At 44.6% G+C, this 20931-nt stretch overlaps 1 protein-coding gene across 1 annotated transcript; it reads left to right on the plus strand.

Moving 5' to 3' along the window:
• Positions 1–326: 326 nt before the first annotated feature.
• Positions 327–16959, plus strand: LOC139375357 (ADP-dependent glucokinase-like). Its single transcript, XM_071117060.1, has 6 exons — positions 327–679; positions 2662–2821; positions 6829–7019; positions 7120–7216; positions 13599–13735; positions 14285–16959. Exons 1-6 carry the CDS (start codon positions 487–489, stop codon positions 14989–14991), a joined length of 1485 nt encoding a protein of 494 aa, XP_070973161.1. The 5' UTR covers positions 327–486; the 3' UTR covers positions 14992–16959.
• Positions 16960–20931: the final 3972 nt, after the last annotated feature.

Genomic DNA, 20931 nt, shown 5'->3' on the forward strand with positions numbered 1-20931 from the left:
ACTAGCTCAAAAGTCTCCCACTGTAGAGACTAGCTCAAACTGCAAGCCGAAGAATCTAGTTTCCACTAGTTACCACACAGCCACAAATAGCTATATAATAAAAATTAATGAAAACAAACATGTGATTTTTGGTCTTAATTTAAGGTTAGGGTTATGCATAAATGTAGCAGTGTGATTAAAGGTCAGTGTTAGGTTTAAAATCACGTGTTAAGAAGGGAAATTGTAGAAATGGGCGGGATTTAGGGCTGTGGTAACTCGTGACGACCGAAGAATATGTGCCCGCCCCGAGCTAGCTACTTCCGCATTGTTGTCACTCCCCCTCCACAGCTACTGTTGACCCTGCTGCATACTCGCTTGAAACCACCAACTCATCTGCCATCCCGGGGATCCTTGTCTTTTAAATACAGTTTGTTTGCAAGCCAAGTTAGCGCTCTTCTCGTCCTTGCTGCTTTAGGAGTTCTGGCGAGTCCGCAGCCACTGCTGGCCATGGAGCGAGGAAGCGGGTTTTCATTCATGAAGTATGGAACGGCAGTGTCTCTTGCGGTGGTTCTGCTGGCGTACTGGTTCCGACCTCCCGGGGATTCAAGACTGGATGACCGGTTGGACACAGTGCTGTCCTCCCTGCTGCGGGCTGAAAGCAAAGTGGGGATTAACAACGCCAGACCCAGGGTGGCGATAGGTGAGAATCCTGTATAACCAGCTAGCTAAGCCTAACAGTTAGCTAGCTCAATTTAGCCACGTATATTAGTATTATCTCTGGTTTAGGTAACCTTGCTTTGATGCGCAGGAGAGGTAATGCATTTTGGATGGGGTTCTGGATTGGGTTCTGGATTGGTATGAAAACTATCTGGTAAAGCAAGCACCACCATCTTTTTATGAAACCGTTTTCAAATATTGTGGTTTTATTTAGCTTTAGCTAGCTAGTGAGCCAAGTACCATAATAATTAGGGAAGTAGCCTAGCTGGAATGTTTTATCATTGTCAGTCAGACCCATTTGTTTCTTACTGTTCTTTGTTACATTAATTTGCCAATCCAGTACTGTATAGTAGATGTATTGGGGAAATGTAGTTAGTTGTCGTTGGTTTAGGCCTAACTAGTTTTCCATTAACCAGTGATGAACAGCTATCAGTATATACCCTCTTTGTGGACTATGGGGCAACAAGCATGTGTTATCTCTGCATTTAGGCATAAAAACTCCTTTACACACACTACACACGAGAGAACCCTGAGGTATTTGGAGACTACTAAAGGCATCCAGTTTTGTAACTGTCACGAGTGTTACCAGTTTTTCTGCATTCTGGCACCAAAAGCCACTGTTAACTTGTCCTAGTATCTACCAACATACTGACCCACCCAGTTATCTCTGCAGACACATGGCTAGACTGAGTAAAGGTTGTGGAGATCTGGACACGAATCTGGGTCCAAGGAGTAATGTAGAGATTAGAGACAAGATCACACACATTTATGGGTCGCAAACAAATATTTAGCAATGTTATTGCGGGTGTAGCAAAAATGCTTGTTTTTCTAGCTCCAGCAGTGCACTAATATCTATATCACAACAATACACACATCTAAAAGTAAAATAATGGAAATATAGAAATATTAGGATGCGTAATGTTGGAGTCCAGAGTATAAATGTTTGTGTGTGTGTGATGGGATATATAGACATTATGGACAGTATGTGGATAGAATATGTAATATATCTTCATAATACATAGGATAGAATAGTATATGTACTGCAATAGTTAAATAGGATGGCATTGACTAGAATACAGTATATACATATGAAATTAGTAAAACAGTATGTATACATTATTAGAGTGACCAGTGTTCCATGTCTATGTACATAGGGCCTCTAAGGTGCAGAGTTGAGTAACAGTGTGGTGGCCGGCTAGTGACAGTGACTAAGTTCAGCAACTGGGTGGAGGCCGGCTAGTGATGGCTATTTAACAGTCTGATAGACTTTGAGATAGAAGCTGTTTTTCAGTCTCTCGGTCCCAGTATTGATGCACCTGTACTGACCTCGCCTTCTGGATGATAGCGTGGTGAACAGGCCGTGGCTTGGGTGTTTGATGCCCTTGATTATCTTTTTGGCCTTCCTGTGACATCGGGTGCAGTAGGTGTTCTGGAGAGCAGGAAGTGCGCCCCCGGTGATGCGTTGGGCAGACTGCACCAACCTCTGGAAAGCCCAGCTGTTGTGGACGGTCCAGTGCCCGCTAGGCGGTTATACAGCCCAACAGGAATGGGAGACATCATGGCATAGGCCAGACATAATCTCACCCCTCATATACTCAGTATTGCACATCCCTATTTCTCTGAACCTTGAATATAATGCTGTTGCACAACTGTTTAATTCAATATCAGTGATTCCTGTACCTTGCACAAGCCTTTTGTTATACACAGTTAGTTACATGAGTGCATTTACGCTACGTGAGTATACATGAGTCACTTATGAGTGACTTTGCAGTAATGATTGTGTTTTGGCAAGGGGGGGTGCTGACATAGTGAGCTCACTGCAGGGATTGGGGACTGTTGTGCAGGGGGCATCGAATTATGTTCCCTCCCAAATACTGTTACCTTCCTCTCTCTGTCTCCAGGTTTGGGGGTTGTGTTGTGATTCTCTACAGTATTAAATACTGTTACCTTCTCCTTTCCCTCCAGGTTTAGGGGGTTGTGTAGACATCCTCGTGGACGGGGTGAGGTTGCTGAATAAGATCGGCCTGCCACCCACAAACCAGCCTCTCCATCATGACTACATAGAGAACGCTGATCAGCTGGCACAGAGCTTCGCTTACTTCTTCGTCCCGGGAGCCGCTGCAGAGTGAGTGGCCAAGCACTGTGTGGTGTTAAATAACTGAAGGACAAAGTTAGAAGGCAAAGGCGTTTAGAAACACGCGCGTGTGTGAAACTAAGAGACCAGGGGGGGATATTTCTAGTTGAGGAACAACATGGTGTTCGCAGGGTACACACTCAGTCAAGATCCTGATACGCTACCACACCTTGTAGACTAAGGCATTAATCATAATTAATAGTCTAACGCCGTTCCTCTCACACCTTCTCATATCAACAGTCTTTGGCTTGGACTCCAGTTATCATCCATTTCTGTTTAAAGGGGCAGTCTGCAGTTGCTACATTAATGATACATACAATGCCTTCAGAAAGTTATACATTTAGATTTTGTGTCAATGGACTACACACAATATCCCATAATGTCAAAGTGGAGTTATGTACTTAGGCATTTTTATAAATGAATTAAAAGTGAAATGCTGAAATGTCTTGGGTCTGAGTATTCAAGCCCTTTGTTATGGAAAGCCTAAATAGATTCAGCAGTAAAATGTGCTTAATAACTTGCAGGGACTTACTCTGTGTGCAATACCAGTGTTTAACATGATTCTTGAATGACAACCTCATCTCTGTACCCCACACATACAATCATCTGTAAGGTCCCTCAGTTGAGCAGTGAATTTCAAACAGATTCAAACACAAAGACCAGGGAGGTTTTCCAGTGCCTCACAAAGAAGGGCACCTATTGGTAGAGGGGTAAAAAGGAAGACATTGAATATCTCTTTGAGCATGATGAAGTTATTAATTACACTTCAGATGGTGTATCAATATACCTATTCACTACAAAGATACAGGCGTCCTTCCTAAATGTTGCCGTAGAGGAAGGAAACCACTCAGGGATTTCACCATAAGGCCAATGGTGACTTCAAAACAGTTAGTTTAATGGCTGTGATAGGAGAAAACTGAGGATGGATCAACAACATTGTACAATTAACAAAAATATAAACACAACAATTTAAGGTTTTACTGAGTTACAGTTCATAAAAGGAAATCAGTCAATGGAAATAAATGCATTAGGTCCTAATCTATGGATTTCACATGACTGGACATACAGATATGCATCTGTTGGTCACAGATACATAAAAATAAATAATAATACGGGTGTGGATCAGAAACCAGTCAGTATCTGGTGTGACCACCATTTTCCTCATGCAGCGCAACACATCTCCTTTACATAGAGGTGATCAGGCTGTTTATTGTGGCACGTGGAATGTTGTCCTGCTCCTTTTCAAAGGCTGTGTGAAGTTGCTGGATATTGGCGGCAACTGGAACACGCTGTCGATCCAGAGCATCCCACACATGCTCAATGGGTGACATGTCTGGGTGCGTAAGCCATGGAAGAACTGGGACATTTTCAGGTTCTAGGAATTGTGTACAGACCTTTGTGACATGGGCCGTGCATTACCAAGCTGAAACCGGAGGTGATGGCGGAGAATGAATGGCACGAAAATTGGCCTCAGGATCTCGTCACCGTATCTCTGTGCATTCAAAATTCTATCAATAAAATGAAATTGTGTTGGTTGTAAGTAGCTTATGCATGCGCATACCACCGCCACCATGGGGCACTCTGTTCACAACGTTGACATCAGCAAACCGCTCGTGCACACAACACCATACACGCTGTCTGCCATCTGCCCGGTATAGTTGAAACCGGGATTCATCCGTGAAAAGCACATTTCTCCAGCGTGCCAGTGGCCATCGAAGGTGAGCCAGTGGCCATTGTGCAAACCTGCAGTTTCATCAGCTGTCCGGGTGGCTAGATGTTCCCGCAGGTGAAGAACCGTGATGTGGAGGTCCTGGGCTGGCATGGTTACACGGACTACCAAATTCTCTAAAATGACATGGAGGTGGCTCATGGAAGAGAAATTAACATTAAATTCTCTGGCAACAGCTTTGGTGGACATTCCTGCAGCCAGCATGCCAATTGCACGCTTCCTCAACTTGAGACATCTGTGGCATTGTGTTGTGACAACTGCACATTATAGTGGCCTTTTATTATCCTTAGCACAAGGTGCACCTGTGTAATGATCATGCTGTTTAATCAGCTTCTTGAAATACCACACCTGTCAGGTGGATGGATTATCTTGGCAAAGAAGAAATGCTCACTAACTGGGATGTAAACAAATTTGTACACAACATTTGAGAGAACTATGCTTTTTATGCATATGAAACATTTCTGGGATCTTTTATTTCAGCTCATGGGACCAACACAACATGTTTTTTGTTGTTCAGTGTAGTTACTCCACAATGCTAACCTAATTGACACAGTGAAAAGAACGAAGCCTGTACAGGATTTTTTTTAAATATTCCAAAACATGCATCCTGTTTGCAACAAGACACTAAATGAATACTGATTTTTTTTTTTTTGTCATGACTACAAGTGTTATGCTTGGGGTAAATTCAATACAACACATTACTGAGTACCACTCTCCATATTTTTAACCATAGTGGTGGCTGCATCATGTTATGGGTAACAGTATAGCTTCCGTTCCTCTCCTAGCACCTACCTGGGCTCCCTCTGCACACATCAACAACTGACACCATCGAAGCATCGTTACCCATCGCTCCACAAAAGCCGCAGCCCTCGCAGAGCAAGGGGAACTACTACTTCATGGTCTCAGAGCAAGGGGAACTACTACTTCATGGTCTCAGAGCAAGGGGAACAACTACTTCATGGTCTCAGAGCAAGGGGAACAACTACTTCAAGGTCTCAGAGCAAGGGGAACAACTACTTCAAGGTCTCAGAGCAAGGGGAACAACTACTTCAAGGTCTCAGAGCTAGTGACGTCACCGACTGAAACGCTATTAGCGCGCACCACCGCTAACTAGCTAGCCATTTCACATCGGTTACATATGCTTGTAATCATTAAGGACTGGAGAGCTTTTCAAGATAAGAGGAAAACCTGGTTCAGTCTGTTTTCCACCAGACACTGGGAGATTAATTCACCTTTCATCAGGACAATAACCTAAAGGCCAAATCTACACTGGAGTAATTTACCAACAAGACGGTGAATGTTCCTATATGGCCGAGTTACAGTTTTGACTTAAATCTACTTGAAAATCTATGGCAGACTTGAAAATGGCTGTCTAGCATTGGCCAACAACCAATTTGACAGAGCTAGGTTCAACGGTCACACCTCAACAGAAACCAAAATATAATCCCATTTTACTTCAATGTTTGTAAACATTGTAAATGTAAACCAACACTGTTTAGCCTCAAAATATGTTTGCAATGATCAGTCCTTTGAGTGGTTATACCTACCTTTCTCCAGGCCCGTCCCTCATATTTTTACCAAAACAGAGGTAGGGTGTCCAGTTTTATTGTTTGAAATGTGGATTGTTCCAACAAGTAGCAAGTTAGCTGCCAAACGTGGCTCTGGTTTTCTCTCAATGCTAGCTCCTTTTTCAGTTGTGATGTTGCAGTGTAGCATAGCTATGTGCTCAGTGTGTGAAACTAAGTTGTAATGAAAACAGTCTGCGTTCCTTTCTCACCATGGAGCTGTCAGTCTGTGTATACTGATGCACTGTGGCTTGATGATACCCGGGTTGGGGGTCACTTAGAATTAGTCAGTCCATTTCAGGAAGTAAACTGAAATTCCAATTCAATCATTTAAAAAATATATATAATTCTCAATAAACTGAAAATGAGAAGCTATTTAAAAAGTTTGAATTTCTTTTCAAATCTCTTCCTGAATTGGGTGACTTCAACTCAAGTGACCCCAACCCTGGTTGATACTGATATGTAGAGAAGAGGAAGGCCCAGAGTCATGCAACACACAGGTGCTGCCTGGGCTCTACTAACCATAATGAAACTCATCCTGTAGGTTAATCTGATTATACTGAGGCCATGTATGCAACACACACACACATACACACTTGTAGAAAGTTTCTGGGTATGGTTTTGTAATGCTTTTTAAGCAGTAATGTTTCTACCTTCTGACCTGCCCTTTTTCTGGTACCTCCCTCCCCCACCTCTTCTCTCAGGCGGTTTGTGATGAACAACACCCTGTTCAGTCAGCTGGTCGAGACATCTCGTGAGTTGCCCGGCAACCGCTGGTCCATAGGTGGCAACGCCCCAGTGATGGCTGGTCGAATGGCAACCGAGGGCTGCGACGTGTTGTTAGGGGGGAGCTTTAGCCCTGACTTCGCTGATGTATTGTCCCAGCACATCACAGGTGTGTACACACACACACACACACTCATCACAGTTACATGCCTAACATCTCCCTCCTTGATTCCATCCCCCACCTCTCACCCCCCTCTCTGTTTGTCCAGTTGCAGGTAATGTGGTGGAGGAGCCTGATATCCATCTGATCCTGGAGTACCCATCTGGAGCCACCTGGGGCCAGTACACCGCCCGCAGGGCCAACAGGTGTGTGTCTGCCCAACAGGTGTGTGTGTGTGCATATCTATGTGTGGACCTACTAGTGATGCATCTTATACTGGTACCACTGTAATATCACGGTACCAAAACATCATGATACTTATGATGCCAACATTTTAAAATACATACAAAAAAAGATTGCAGTTTTGAAAGTGGTATTTTGGACACAGTAATTGCAGAATAACTGTAGTGTAATGCACTGTAACTGCAGTTATACTGCACTGTAACTGCAGTTATACTGCACTGTAACTGCAGTTACGCTGCAAAATTACTGCACTAAAAAACCTGCTTCCCTCAGCATCCCCTACCAGCCCTCACTCACCTGCTTCTCTCAGCATCCCCCACCAGCCCTCACTCACCTGCTTCTCTAAGCATCCCCCACCAGCCCTCACTCACCTGCTTCCCTCAGCATCCCCCACCAGCCCTCACTCACCTGCTGCTCTCAGCATCCCCTACCAGCCCTCACTCACCTGCTGCTCTCAGCATCCCCTACCAGCCCTCACTCACCTGCTGCTCTCAGCATCCCCTACCAGCCCTCACTCACCTGCTTCCCTCAGCATCCCCTACCAGCCCTCACTCACCTGCTTCTCTCCGTCTGCTCTTCATGTACGTCTATTCCTCAGTCATATTTTTATAAATCATTTAACTGTTATGGCGAGCGGGGATCCTGACCCTCATGAGTCTTCTGTTAGATTTGTACATTTTGTTAAATTGGAGCAGCGAGCAATGTTGATACTTTGTATTATTTCATGGCCTGTTATAACTGAGAGCACAGACCAGTCTGAGTAGACTGCAAGTTCATTGTCATGCAGCCTCTGAGTGTCAGCGAGGGAAAGGCATGCTTTACAGCAAAGAAAATGACTTGTCTCTTGCTTGAACGGTTAAAAGAATATGACTCATATTAACAGAGGGAGCGTTTTTTCATTATATCAGGATTCGCACGCATTTGAAATAATTTCACAAACCATGTTTAAAACTAATCCTGGGTCGCTAATTATTGGTTGATAACAAACACCATTGTTCAATCATGATACCTAGCTAGCTAACAACCTGGTAACTTGACAGTAGTTTTAGGCACATTTGATTTACACAGGAAGAAAGGAAAAGGGTCTTTTGCTGCTCTGTTCAATTCTGTTTGGTGCCCAACATTTTACAAGTAGGGAGCAGTGTGTGTGTTTGTGGGAGAGCGAGGGTGTTGTGTTTTTATGAGTGAGGGAGACAGTGGGTGTGTTTGTGGGAGAGCGAGGGTGTTGTGTTTTTATGAGTGAGGGAGACAGTGGGTGTGTTTGTGGGAGAGCGAGGGTGTTGTGTTTTTATGAGTGAGGGAGACAGTGTGTGTGTTTGTGGGAGAGCGAGGGTGTTGTGTTTTTATGAGTGAGGGAGACAGTGGGTGTGTTTGTGGGAGAGCGAGGGTGTTGTGTTTTTATGAGTGAGGGAGACAGTGGGTGTGTTTGTGGGAGAGCGAGGGTGTTGTGTTTTTATGAGTGGGGGAGACAGTGGGTGTGTTTGTGGGAGAGCGAGGGTGTTGTGTTTTTATGAGTGAGGGAGACAGTGTGTGTGTTTGTGGGAGAGCGAGGGTGTTGTGTTTTTATGAGTGAGGGAGACAGTGGGTGTGTTTGTGGGAGAGCGAGGGTGTTGTGTTTTTATGAGTGAGGGAGACAGTGGGTGTGTTTGTGGGAGAGCGAGGGTGTTGTGTTTTTATGAGTGAGGGAGACAGTGGGTGTGTTTGTGGGAGAGCGAGGGTGTTGTGTTTTTATGAGTGAGGGAGACAGTGGGTGTGTTTGTGGGAGAGCGAGGGTGTTGTGTTTTTATGAGTGAGGGAGACTGTGAGTGTGTTTGTGGGAGAGCGAGGGTGTTGTGTTTTTATGAGTGAGGGAGACAGTGGGTGTGTTTGTGGGAGAGCGAGGGTGTTGTGTTTTTATGAGTGAGGGAGACAGTGGGTGTGTTTGTGGGAGAGCGAGGGTGTTGTGTTTTTATGAGTGAGGGAGACAGTGGGTGTGTTTGTGGGAGAGCGAGGGTGTTGTGTTTTTATGAGTGAGGGAGACAGTGAGTGTGTTTGTGGGAGAGCGAGGGTGTTGTGTTTTTATGAGTGAGGGAGACAGTGGGTGTGTTTGTGGGAGAGCGAGGGTGTTGTGTTTTTATGAGTGAGGGAGACAGTGGGTGTGTTTGTGGGAGAGCGAGGGTGTTGTGTTTTTATGAGTGAGGGAGACAGTGGGTGTGTTTGTGGGAGAGCGAGGGTGTTGTGTTTTTATGAGTGAGGGAGACAGTGGGTGTGTTTGTGGGAGAGCGAGGGTGTTGTGTTTTTATGAGTGAGGGAGACAGTGGGTGTGTTTGTGGGAGAGCGAGGGTGTTGTGTTTTTATGAGTGAGGGAGACAGTGGGTGTGTTTGTGGGAGAGCGAGGGTGTTGTGTTTTTATGAGTGAGGGAGACAGTGGGTGTGTTTGTGGGAGAGCGAGGGTGTTGTGTTTTTATGAGTGAGGGAGACAGTGGGTGTGTTTGTGGGAGAGCGAGGGTGTTGTGTTTTTATGAGTGAGGGAGACAGTGGGTGTGTTTGTGGGAGAGCGAGGGTGTTGTGTTTTTATGAGTGAGGGAGACAGTGGGTGTCTGTTAACTGAAGAGTAAAGAAGGTTTCATGCAGTGTTTTCCCCTCACTGACAATGATATGCAGATCGTTATGCATGTATGTCACAGGAGGTTGGTGACACCTTAATTGGGAAGGACGGGCTCGCGATAATAGTTCATGCAGAATGTGTGGAATGGTATCAAACGCAGGCTTTCTATGTGTTTGATGCCATTCCATTTGCGTTGTTCCTTGTTCCAGCTATTATTATGAGCTGTCCTTCCTTCAGCAGCCTCCACTGACGTATTTTCCTCCAGCCAAATTGCAGGTAGGCCTTGGCAAGTATGAGCAAATCAGCCATTCTATGCAGTATTCTACCGAACACTGACGTTAAATTCAATGTGTTGTATTGAGTAGAAGTGTGAATTTCAATGACAGGTTTTTGGAGAATGTTTAGAAAACAGCATGAACAAGCGTTTGGGAGACGGGGTGAACAGAATGTTTGTTTATTTTTTAGCGTGGTATCACGATACTATTCGCCCACAGATGGAAGTGTTTGTTGATAGACTATGCGTTTTGGCTACAGCCTTTCATGTTCAGACCGATGCCGACATGAGGCGCCTAAAAATGTAGCCGAATTTAAATAGGCTAAACGGCTGCTCGGCCATGGAAACCCATTTCATGAAGCTCCCGACGGAACAGTCCTTGTGCTGAAGTTGCTTCCAGGGGCAGTTTGGAACTCGGTAGTGAGTGTTGCAACCAAGGACAGACGATTTTTACACGCTTCAGCACTCGGCGGTCCCGTTCTGTGAGCTTGTGAGGCCTACCACTTCGCGGCTGATCTGTTGATGCTCGTAGACATTTCCTCTTCACAGTAACACACTAACAGTTGACTGGAGCAGCTCTAGCAGGGCAGAAATAGAGGAACTGACTTGTTGGAATGGTGGCATCTTATGACTGTGCCACGTTGAAAGTTACTGAGCTCTTCAGTAAGGCTATTCTACTGACAATGTTTGACTATGGAGTTTCCAATTTTGTTTTACACCTCTCAGTAGTGGGTGGGGCTGGAATAGCCGAATCCACTCATTTAAAGGGGTATCCACATACTTTTGTATGTACAGTGCATTCGGAAAGTATTCAGACCCCTTGACTTTTTCCACATTTTGTTACATTAGTCTTATTCTAAAATGGATTCAATACCACAATACCACAATACCCCATAATGACAAAGCAAAAACTGGTTTTAATACATTTTTGCAGATGTATTAAAAATAAAGAACTGATCACATTTACGTAAGTATTCAGACCCTTTACTCAGTACTTTGGCAGAGATTACAGCCTAGTCTTCTTGGGTATGACACTACAAGCTTGGCACACTTGTATTTGGGGAGTTTCTCCCATTTATTTTCTGCAGATCTCCTCCAGCTCTGTCAGGTTGGATGGGGAGCGTTGCTGTACAGCTATTTTCAGGTCTCTCCAGAGATGTTTGATCAGGGCTCTGGCTGGGCCACTCAAGGGCATTCAGAGACTTGTCCTGAAGCCACTCCTCCGTTGTCTGTGTGCTTAGGGTCGTTGTTCTTTTGGAAGGTGAACCTTCGCCCCATTCTGAGGTCCTGAGCGCTCTGGAGAAAGTTTTCATCAAGGATCTCTCTGTACTTTGCTCCGGTCATCTTTGCTTCAATCCTGACTAGTCTCCCAGTCCTTGCCTCTGAAAAACATCCCCACAAAATTATGCTGCAACCACCATGTTTCACCGTTGGGATGGTGCCAGGTTTCCTCCAGACGTGATGCTTGGCATTCAGGCCAAAGAGTTCAATCTTGGTTTCATCAGACTAGAGAATCTTATTTCTCATGGTCTGAGAGTCCTTTCGGTGCCGTTTAGCAAACTCCAAGCGGACTGTCATGTGCCTTTTACTGAGGAGTGTCTTCCGTCTGGCCACTCTACCATAAAGGCCTGATTGGTGGAGTGCTGCAGAGATGGTTGTCCTTCTGGAAGGTTCTCCCATCTCTACAGAGGAACTCTGGAGCTCTGTCAGAGTGAACATCGGGTTCTTGGTCATCTCCCTGACCAAGGCCCTTCTCCCCTGATTGCTCAGTTTGGCCGGGTGGCCAGCTCTAGGAAGAGTCTTGGTGGTTCCTAACTTCTTCTATTTAAGAATGATGGAGGCCACTGTGTTCTTGGGACCTTCAATGCTGCAGACATTCTTTGGTACCCTTCCCCAGATCTGTGCCTCGACATAGTCTTGTCTTTGAGCTCTACAGATAATTCCTTTGACCTCATGGCTTGGTTTTTGCTCTGACATGCACTATCACCTGTGTTACCTTATAGACCGGTGTGTGTGCCTTTCCAAATCATGTCCAATCAATTGAATTTACCACAGGTGAACTCTAATCAAGTTGTAGGATCACCTTGAGGATGATCAATGGGAACAGGATGCACCTGAGCCCAATTTCGAGTATCATAGCAAAGGGTCTGAATACTTAAGTAAATAAGGTATTTGTTTTTTTAATTAAAAAAACAAAGGTATTATTTTTCTAAACCAGTTTTCACTTTGTCATTTATGAGATATTGAGTGTAGATTAGTGAGGATTTGTATTTATTTAATCAATTTTAGAATAAGGCTGTGGTGTAAAAAATGTGGAAAAAGTGAAGGGGTCTGAATACTTGCCAAAGGCACTGTATAGTGTATCTAAAGGCTTGATTCTGTCTATACTTGAGGCAGTGTTCGTTCTGATAGGAGAGAAAGGCCTGTTGCGCACTGCAATGTCCCCCACCTTGCAATCTGAGCGGAGGCAGTCAACATTTTGAAACTATTGAAGCATAAACTTAAGTGTTTAAAACATGGACGCTTTTCGTCATTTTATGGGGTATGTCTTACCTTGTCCCAACCATAGGAATGTTAAGGGGATTCTTTTATACAAATGTCTTCATATGCCATTGAAACCAGTATTTATCTCGTTCTCAACATTCTTTCGATGTCCAGCAGCCAAAGACACAGTCCTAGTCATATTAACAACCCATGCTTGTTGTTGCATCTTTAGATCTTCCCTCTTTCTACATTTCTGAAGGAGATTTTCATCTGTCATATGAAACCACTTGCATTTGCAGTACACTTTTGAGAACGGTGTTTTCCGGCTAATTGCGTTTTCGAACATTTGTGCTTCTAGCCTACTGCCGTGACGCATTGCAGCGTTTATAATGTGAAGAAATAGCTTATCAACATTAAGCAAAACGTTCTGATCTGTTGCATCAACCTCATTTGCTTTTTTTGATGTACAGTGGTTTTATAAATGTTGTAAATATTTACTTATTGCACAGAACGACAAGATGACCAATAGAATAGGTCAACTTCTGTACTATGGGGGATAGTAGATTGACAGGCTTTTGCTGTTCATTACACATCTTGTTGGCTGACAAAGTAAATGTGGACCGTTCTTCTGACATCTACAATATGCTCCTCGGAATTTGATAAGAAGGAAGCACACCGTTGCATCCCCGATGTGTCTGTCTTCATTTGTAGCCTACCGTCATGTGAGAAGGACCCAATCACGTGACGGGCATTGGCTAATAAGAATTTAGATATCTGAGAGCGCTATGTGAGTGAGAGGTGCTTCGGAAGTCAGCGAAGGGAAATCATTATTATATTCAGCCCAACGGCGCAATGGCCGCAAGGCATAGATTTTTTTTTTAGGGGGAATTATGGCCACACAAGGGCCTCGATGCCGGGAAATTTGAGGCCTGAAGTACCTGTAATATAGTCCATTATGACCGTTGCCTTGTTTCACTAACCTGTGTGTGTGTGTGTCCAGGTACATAGTCCACAGTGATGACCATAACCCATACCTAGCGTCACTGGAGGACTTTGAGGATAAGCTGCAGGACTTCCATCCTGACCTGCTGGTGATGGGTGGGCTCCAAATGATGGACAGCTTCCCCTTCCAACAGGGTGAGGGGCTACTTCAACACCTTGTCCGCCACTAAGCTCGGTCTCCAATAGGGAGGCCTGGGCCCGTAATCACAAAGCCTTTGAGTAGGAGTGTTGTTCTAGGATCCGCTTGATCTTTTAGATCAAAATGAATAAGATTGCATGGACTGACGGGGACCTGATCCTGAATCAGCACTCCTACTCTGAGACGCATTGTGGATACTGGCTCGGAGGTGTTTTCAGAGCAGTGCTGGTTCCGATTGAGTAACAGACTGTTGGTATTTTAGTGGTTTGTGTTGCTGTGAGTGAGATTGAGGGGAGTGCAGGCTATTGAGGGGTTGGTTTCCAGTGATGTGCAGACTGATGGTATTAAAGGGGATTAACATGCCTGCCTCTATACAGTAGCTCTGTAGCCTCAGGCACACAGGCCACTGGCCCTCAGTCGGCGTGGGAAAGCACATACCGGGAGTGTTTGTGTGTTGGGGTACATTCAATGTTGTGTCAACAGGCCTTGGTGATGTCAGACTGGTTTAACTACTTTTGCTAATTTATCTTTCGCTCTCTCTTCAGGTGAGAGGAAAAACCTGCTCTCTCGGCTGGGCAATCTCCTCTCCTCCTCCTCCCCTCGGACGGGCGTCCATTTTGAGATGGCCAGCTTTGTGGATGAGGGTCTAATGGGGGACCTGCTGCGTCTGGTCCTGCCCAATGCCGACTCCCTGGGGATGAACGAGCAGGAGCTGCCCAACCTGCTCAGCCTGTTGAGGGGCTCTAACGTCACCGTACTCTCTGACCCTAACCCCCGCGTTGCTACCGTCCTTGACCAGATGAGGGAGCTCTACCGCCTGGTCAACCAGCGCTACCGCGATGCTAATGAGGATAGCGGCGTGGACGCTAATTCAGCTAGCGCTAAAGGCCGGCCGCTGTCCAGGCTCCACGTGCACACGTTGGCATTCCAGGCCATGATTGTGACGCGTGGCTCCCAGTGGAAGAACACCATGTCGGCCGTGGCCAAGGCCTCGCTTACCGCCAACCGCCACGTGTGCGGCTCACCGGACATCGACCCCAGCAAGGCGCGGCTCATCATGGACGAGTCATTCTCTGTGAGCCGACAGGAGGGCAGCCAGCGGATCCCTCTAGAGGAGACCAGGCCTGTCAGCTGCTGGGACGAGGATGACTATGAGATCTGTGTGGCACCCAACCTGGTGTGCACAGATGTTTACCAGACTGCAGGGGGAGGGGACAACATCTCTGCCGCAGGACTGGTGCTGCAGATCTGAGCCAACTTTAGGGACCAACGGCTAACTCTAACAAAGAGATCCCCTAACATGTGAAGTCTTTTATCATTCTGGTTTTAGGTGTGTTGTTTATTGTGTTGCCGGTGCAATGCAAACGCTGGGTGCAGTGTGTCTGGCAGGGCTGAGCCTATTCCTCTTCCGTGCTTTTAGCTGTCCTCTGCCTCCTCTTTCTCCTCCTGTGCTCCTCTTTCTCCTGTCCTCTCTCTGAGCATTATGACCTGACACATCCACACACACTCATACACACTCTCTCATTCCATCAGGTGGAGCTCATCTCATAATCTCACTCATCATATGGGACCTATTTCCTTAACCAGGGCCACGTTCCGTAGCCAAATGTTGCAGATAGAAATACCACGAATAGAGCCAACGTGATTCCTTACTCTACATGTCAGAGGCATATTTGTTCTACATAGAAATATGCTATCTGAATATCCAAAATGCCCCCATGTGTTTTTTCCTTTGACGTGTGTGTTTGTCAGGTGTGTTAAGGTCCAGACACTGATCACATACACGTCACACATCCACTCCCTGTTGAGCATTACATATATACATATCTGGTGTCCATAGTTATTCCATTCTGTCCCAGGATATCCCAGGATACACGCACAAAACAAACATTCCTCAGTTTCACCATTTCAGCCATAACGTTCTGTTTCTTTCGTCAAGGGAAAGCTTTTGTTTGATATCTGACTGTTTTCATGTTAACCTGCTTTTAGAGCTGGTGGCATACAGGCATTTATCTCATGTGTCTAGCTAAGCAGTAGAAAAGGGAATTTAAATGTGTTAGCTCAGTGTTGTGTGATGATTCTTCCTCAGTCTGGCCTGTACACATAATGCACTGTAATGTGGTCGTCTTCAGTTTGAATACTATGAAATGGTTGATGACTACCACAGGGAGTGTTTCTCTGTTATGTCTGTATTGTGAAAGAGAAACTTTTTTTTAACCCTTAACATGAGCATGTATTCTTCTCATAACCTCCTCACTCTCCGTATACTGCCTGCATCCTATCATATCATTGAGTCATACATACATTAGGCGCTTAAGTTGTGTGTTTGAATGATTATTGCATGGGATACATACAAGGCGCTTTGGATAAAAGCATCTGCAAATTAAGTATGATATATCAGCCAAACAAGTTTGTGTTATTTAGATGTACTTTCTCTGCAGAACAGCCCATATGATCTCTTTACCTGGGCCCATATTCATAAAGCTTCTCGGAGTAGGAGTAATAATCTAGGATCAGTTATCTTTTAGCTCATAGGCAATTGATTAAGTTTACATGGACCGGGGTTAACCTGATCCTAGATCAGCACTTCTACTATGGAACTCCTTATGAATACAGGCCCTGTTCTGAAGGGAGACTTGGTGCATCCTAACAGTCTAAAGTGGCTTTCTCTCCTTGTTTCCTTTATTGAATTGGCACTGATCAGAAAGAACTACGTCTATCCCCAATCACATACGTTGAGATGAGTGCAGATGGAAGGGAGGAAGCCGCTGTGTACTACTGACATGCAGCATGAAGCCTGTATGCTTGACAGGGTTTCTCCACTGTCCTCTTAAGGCGGCTGGATTTATTTCCAGACAGAACACCATGCCACTCCAAGCTGAGTCCACCCCTCTGGGTGACTGACGTGCGTGCGTGTGTGTTCCTGCTTCTCGGCAACTGCTTGTACACACCCATGCTGTGTGTGCGTATGTATTTGCGTGAGTGTGCATGCTTTCAGAATATATTTGCGCGAGTGAATTAATGTGTGTGTTGCTCTGGCCAGCTGACGTAATTGTTGTCTCAGGGATTAGCTGACCTGTGCTGTTAAGGAGGTGTGGAATATCTGGGTCCTGCTTCGTGGATGCTCTGGGATAGACCCTTCCAAATGGATCGCAGTACATGGCCAGGTGAATTGTTTTGCTCTGAGTGACTTGGGCGAAATAAAGAAACACACATTCCATCTTCTGGTGTCTATCCTGTCTGTTATTTACAGAAAGTTATTTTCAGCTCATCCAAGCCATGTCTGAAATTGTCAAACCCACAATGAGGACACACTTAAAGGGTAGACCCTTTTCATTGGTGTGTTCAAACATACTGAGCCATTATTGAGATTTTGTAGATTTGTGAAATTAATGCTATTTGGCGACATCTGCTGTTCCAATTGTTGAATTTATTCAAGCTGCGGTCAATCAAAATCAACAGGTCACTACTTTTCAAATGTTTAGTTGTTTACATGGTTACACAAATACTCCCAAGTTGATATTCACGTAATAATAAGGAATACCTCTCGACCACGCCCGCAAATTGGGGATAAACATTTTCAATCGACCCCCATTGTAAAAGAGACAACTTGTTTGTTATACTGAAATAACAAAACGTGCCAAAAGCTGCTGTAATTTACACTGAACAAAAAATATAAATGCAACTTTTTTTTAATAAACACAATTCCAAAGATTTCACTGAACTACAGTTCACATAAGGAAATCAGTCAATTGAAATAAATGAGTTAGGCCCTAATCTATGGATGTCACATGACTGCGAATACAGATATGCATCTGTTAGACACAGACTCCTTTTACAACAGGTAGGGATGTGGATCAGAAAACCAGTCAGTATCTGGTGGGACCACCATTTGCCTCATGCAGCCTGCCACATCTTCGCATAGAGTTGATCAGACTGTTGGTCCACTCCTCTCCTATAGGGTGGCCCACAATTGGCCCAGTGTCGTCCGGGTTATGGGTTGGCCTGCGTAGGCCGTCATTGTAAATAAGAAATTGTTCTTAGCTGACTTGCCTAGATAAATAAACAATTCAGTGGCTGTGCTAATTTGCTGGATAGCCCTGCTGGAAAATCCAGTTTAGAACCGTAGCGGTGCGTGGTACAATCACTGGCATAGCTCCCCCTCCCCTCATGCCGTGTGACATAGGCCTAAAGGCCAGGACAATAAGAAGACACAGTGGCAGAATGAATTCAACTATACCTTTGTTTTATTTTATTTAACTAGGCAAGTCCGTTCAGAACATAATCTTATTTTACAATGACGGCTTACCCCCCCGTCCAAACCCTAACCTAGACGACACTGGGCCAATTGTGCGCCGCCGGACTCCAGATCACGGCCGGTTGTGAAAGAGCCCGGGAAAGAGCCCGGGATTTGATAGGAGTGACGCCAAATCCAAACTGGCTTCCCTTGAGATTTTCGGGTATCCAATTGGTAGTTACAGTCTTGTCTCATCGCTGCAACTCTGTCAACTCTGTCATGACGTTGGCCTGGGGGTAGGTTTGGGGGGTAGGTTTATGACAGTCATAAATACCTCTTCCCCCTGTTTTCCTCTCTCTAACCTACTGATGTGAAATTTGAAAACCCCTTGGTTTACATAGAGATTCTGGGAACATCAGAAGGTGGGGGGAAATAAATTATATTCTGGTAATCCGACCAATTGAACAAATGAAGTGGTACTTAATGAATATGATGTCAATTCGGTTGTCATCTGAGACATTCTCATCAATGATAAGATGACATAAACTCTACAGTGTAAAGTCTACACATCAGAGTTATCGGATTCACATGGAATTGTTGTTCAATTTAAATGTTTGAATATTTAAATTGAACAACTTCTGAAGTGCTGAACTGTTGCACCCTCGACAACCACTGTGATTATTACTATTTGACCCTGCTGGTCATCTATGAACGTTTGAACATCTTGGCCATGTACTGTTATAATCTCCACCCGGCACAGCCAGAAGAGGACTGGCCACCCCTCAGAGCCTGGTTCCTCTCTAAGTTTCTTCCTAACCACCGTGCTTCTACTCTGCATTGCTTGCTGTTTGGGGTTTTAGGCTGGGTTTCTGTATTGCACTTTGTAACATCGGCTGATGTAAAAGGGGCTTCATAAATACATTTGATTGATTGATTGACTTGAGTTGCAGTATGTTACCACAAACATACAGTGCCTTGCGAAAGTATTCGGCCCCCTTGAACTTTGCGACCTTTTGCCACATTTCAGGCTTCAAACATAAAGATATAAAACTGTATTTTTTTGTGAAGAATCAACAACAAGTGGGACACAATCATGAAGTGGAACGACATTTATTGGATATTTCAAACTTTTTTAACAAATCAAAAACTGAAAAATTGGGCGTGCAAAATTATTCAGCCCCCTTAAGTTAATACTTTGTAGCGCCACCTTTTGCTGCGATTACAGCTGTAAGTCGCTTGGGGTATGTCTCTATCAGTTTTGCACATCGAGAGACTTAATTTTTTTCCCATTCCTCCTTGCAAAACAGCTCGAGCTCAGTGAGGTTGGATGGAGAGCATTTGTGAACAGCAGTTTTCAGTTCTTTCCACAGATTCTCGATTGGATTCAGGTCTGGACTTTGACTTGGCCATTCTAACACCTGGATATGTTTATTTTTGAACCATTCCATTGTAGATTTTGCTTTATGTTTTGGATCATTGTCTTGTTGGAAGACAAATCTCCGTCCCAGTCTCAGGTCTTTTGCAGAATCCATCAGGTTTTCTTCCAGAATGGTCCTGTATTTGGCTTCATCCATCTTCCCATCAATTTTAACCATCTTCCCTGTCCCTGCTGAAGAAAAGCAGGCCCAAACCATGATGCTGCCACCACCATGTTTGACAGTGGGGATGGTGTGTTCAGGGTGATGAGCTGTGTTGCTTTTACGCCAAACATAACGTTTTGCATTGTTGCCAAAAAGTTCAATTTTGGTTTCATCTGACCAGAGCACCTTCTTCCACATGTTTGGTGTGTCTCCCGGGTGGCTTGTGGCAAACTTTAACCGACACTTTTTACGGATATCTTTAAGAAATGTCTTTCTTCTTGCCACTCTTCCATAAAGGCCAGATTTGTGCAATATACGACTGATTGTTGTCCTATGGACAGAGTCTCCCACCTCAGCTGTAGATCTCTGCAGTTCATCCAGAGTGATCATGGGCCTCTTGGCTGCATCTCTGATCAGTCTTCTCCTTGTATGAGCTGAAAGTTTAGAGGGACGGCCAGGTCTTGGTAGATTTGCAGTGGTCTGATACTCCTTCCATTTCAATATTATCGCTTGCACAGTGCTCCTTGGGATGTTTAAAGCTTGGGAAATCTTTTTGTATCCAAATCCGACTTTAAACTTCTTCACAACAGTATCTCGGACCTGCCTGGTGTGTTCCTTGTTCTTCATGATGCTCTCTGCGCTTTTAATGGACCTCTGAGACTATCACAGTGCAGGTGCATTTATACGGAGACTTGATTACACACAGGTGGATTGTATTTATCATCATTAGTCATTTAGGTCAACATTGGATCATTCAGAGATCCTCACTGAACTTCTGTAGAGAGTTTGCTGCACTGAAAGTAAAGGGGCTGAATAATTTTGCACGCACAATTTTTCAGTTTTTGATTTGTTAAAAAAGTTTGAAATATCCAATAAATGTCGTTCCACTTCATGATTGTGTCCCACTTGTTGTTGATTCTTCACAAAAAAATACAGTTTTATATCTTTATGTTTGAAGCCTGAAATGTGGCAAAAGGTCGCAAAGTTCAAGGGGGCCGAATACTTTCGCAAGGCACTGTACCATGAGTAGTTAATCATGAAACATACACCTCCGCCTTTCTTTTTCCTGGAGAGTTTGTTCTTCCTGTCCTCACGATGGACGAAGAACCCTGCTGGCTGAATGGACAGGGAAAGTATATCCAGAGGGAGCCATGATTCCGTAAAAACAGAGTATGTAACAGTCCCTAATGTCTCTCTGGAAGGAGATCCTCGCTCTGAGCTCATCGACTTTATAGTCCAGGGACTGAACGTTACCGAGTAATTTTCTTGGAAGCTGTAGTTGGTATGCACATCTCCTGAGTCTGATTACGAGCCCACTTATTTTTCCTCTTCTACTGCTACTGCGTCTTGGAGCAGCTCCCGGGATGAATGGAAC

The sequence above is a fragment of the Oncorhynchus clarkii genome, chromosome 19 (assembly GCF_045791955.1).
Source record: "Oncorhynchus clarkii lewisi isolate Uvic-CL-2024 chromosome 19, UVic_Ocla_1.0, whole genome shotgun sequence".
NCBI classification, from domain to species: domain Eukaryota; kingdom Metazoa; phylum Chordata; class Actinopteri; order Salmoniformes; family Salmonidae; genus Oncorhynchus; species Oncorhynchus clarkii.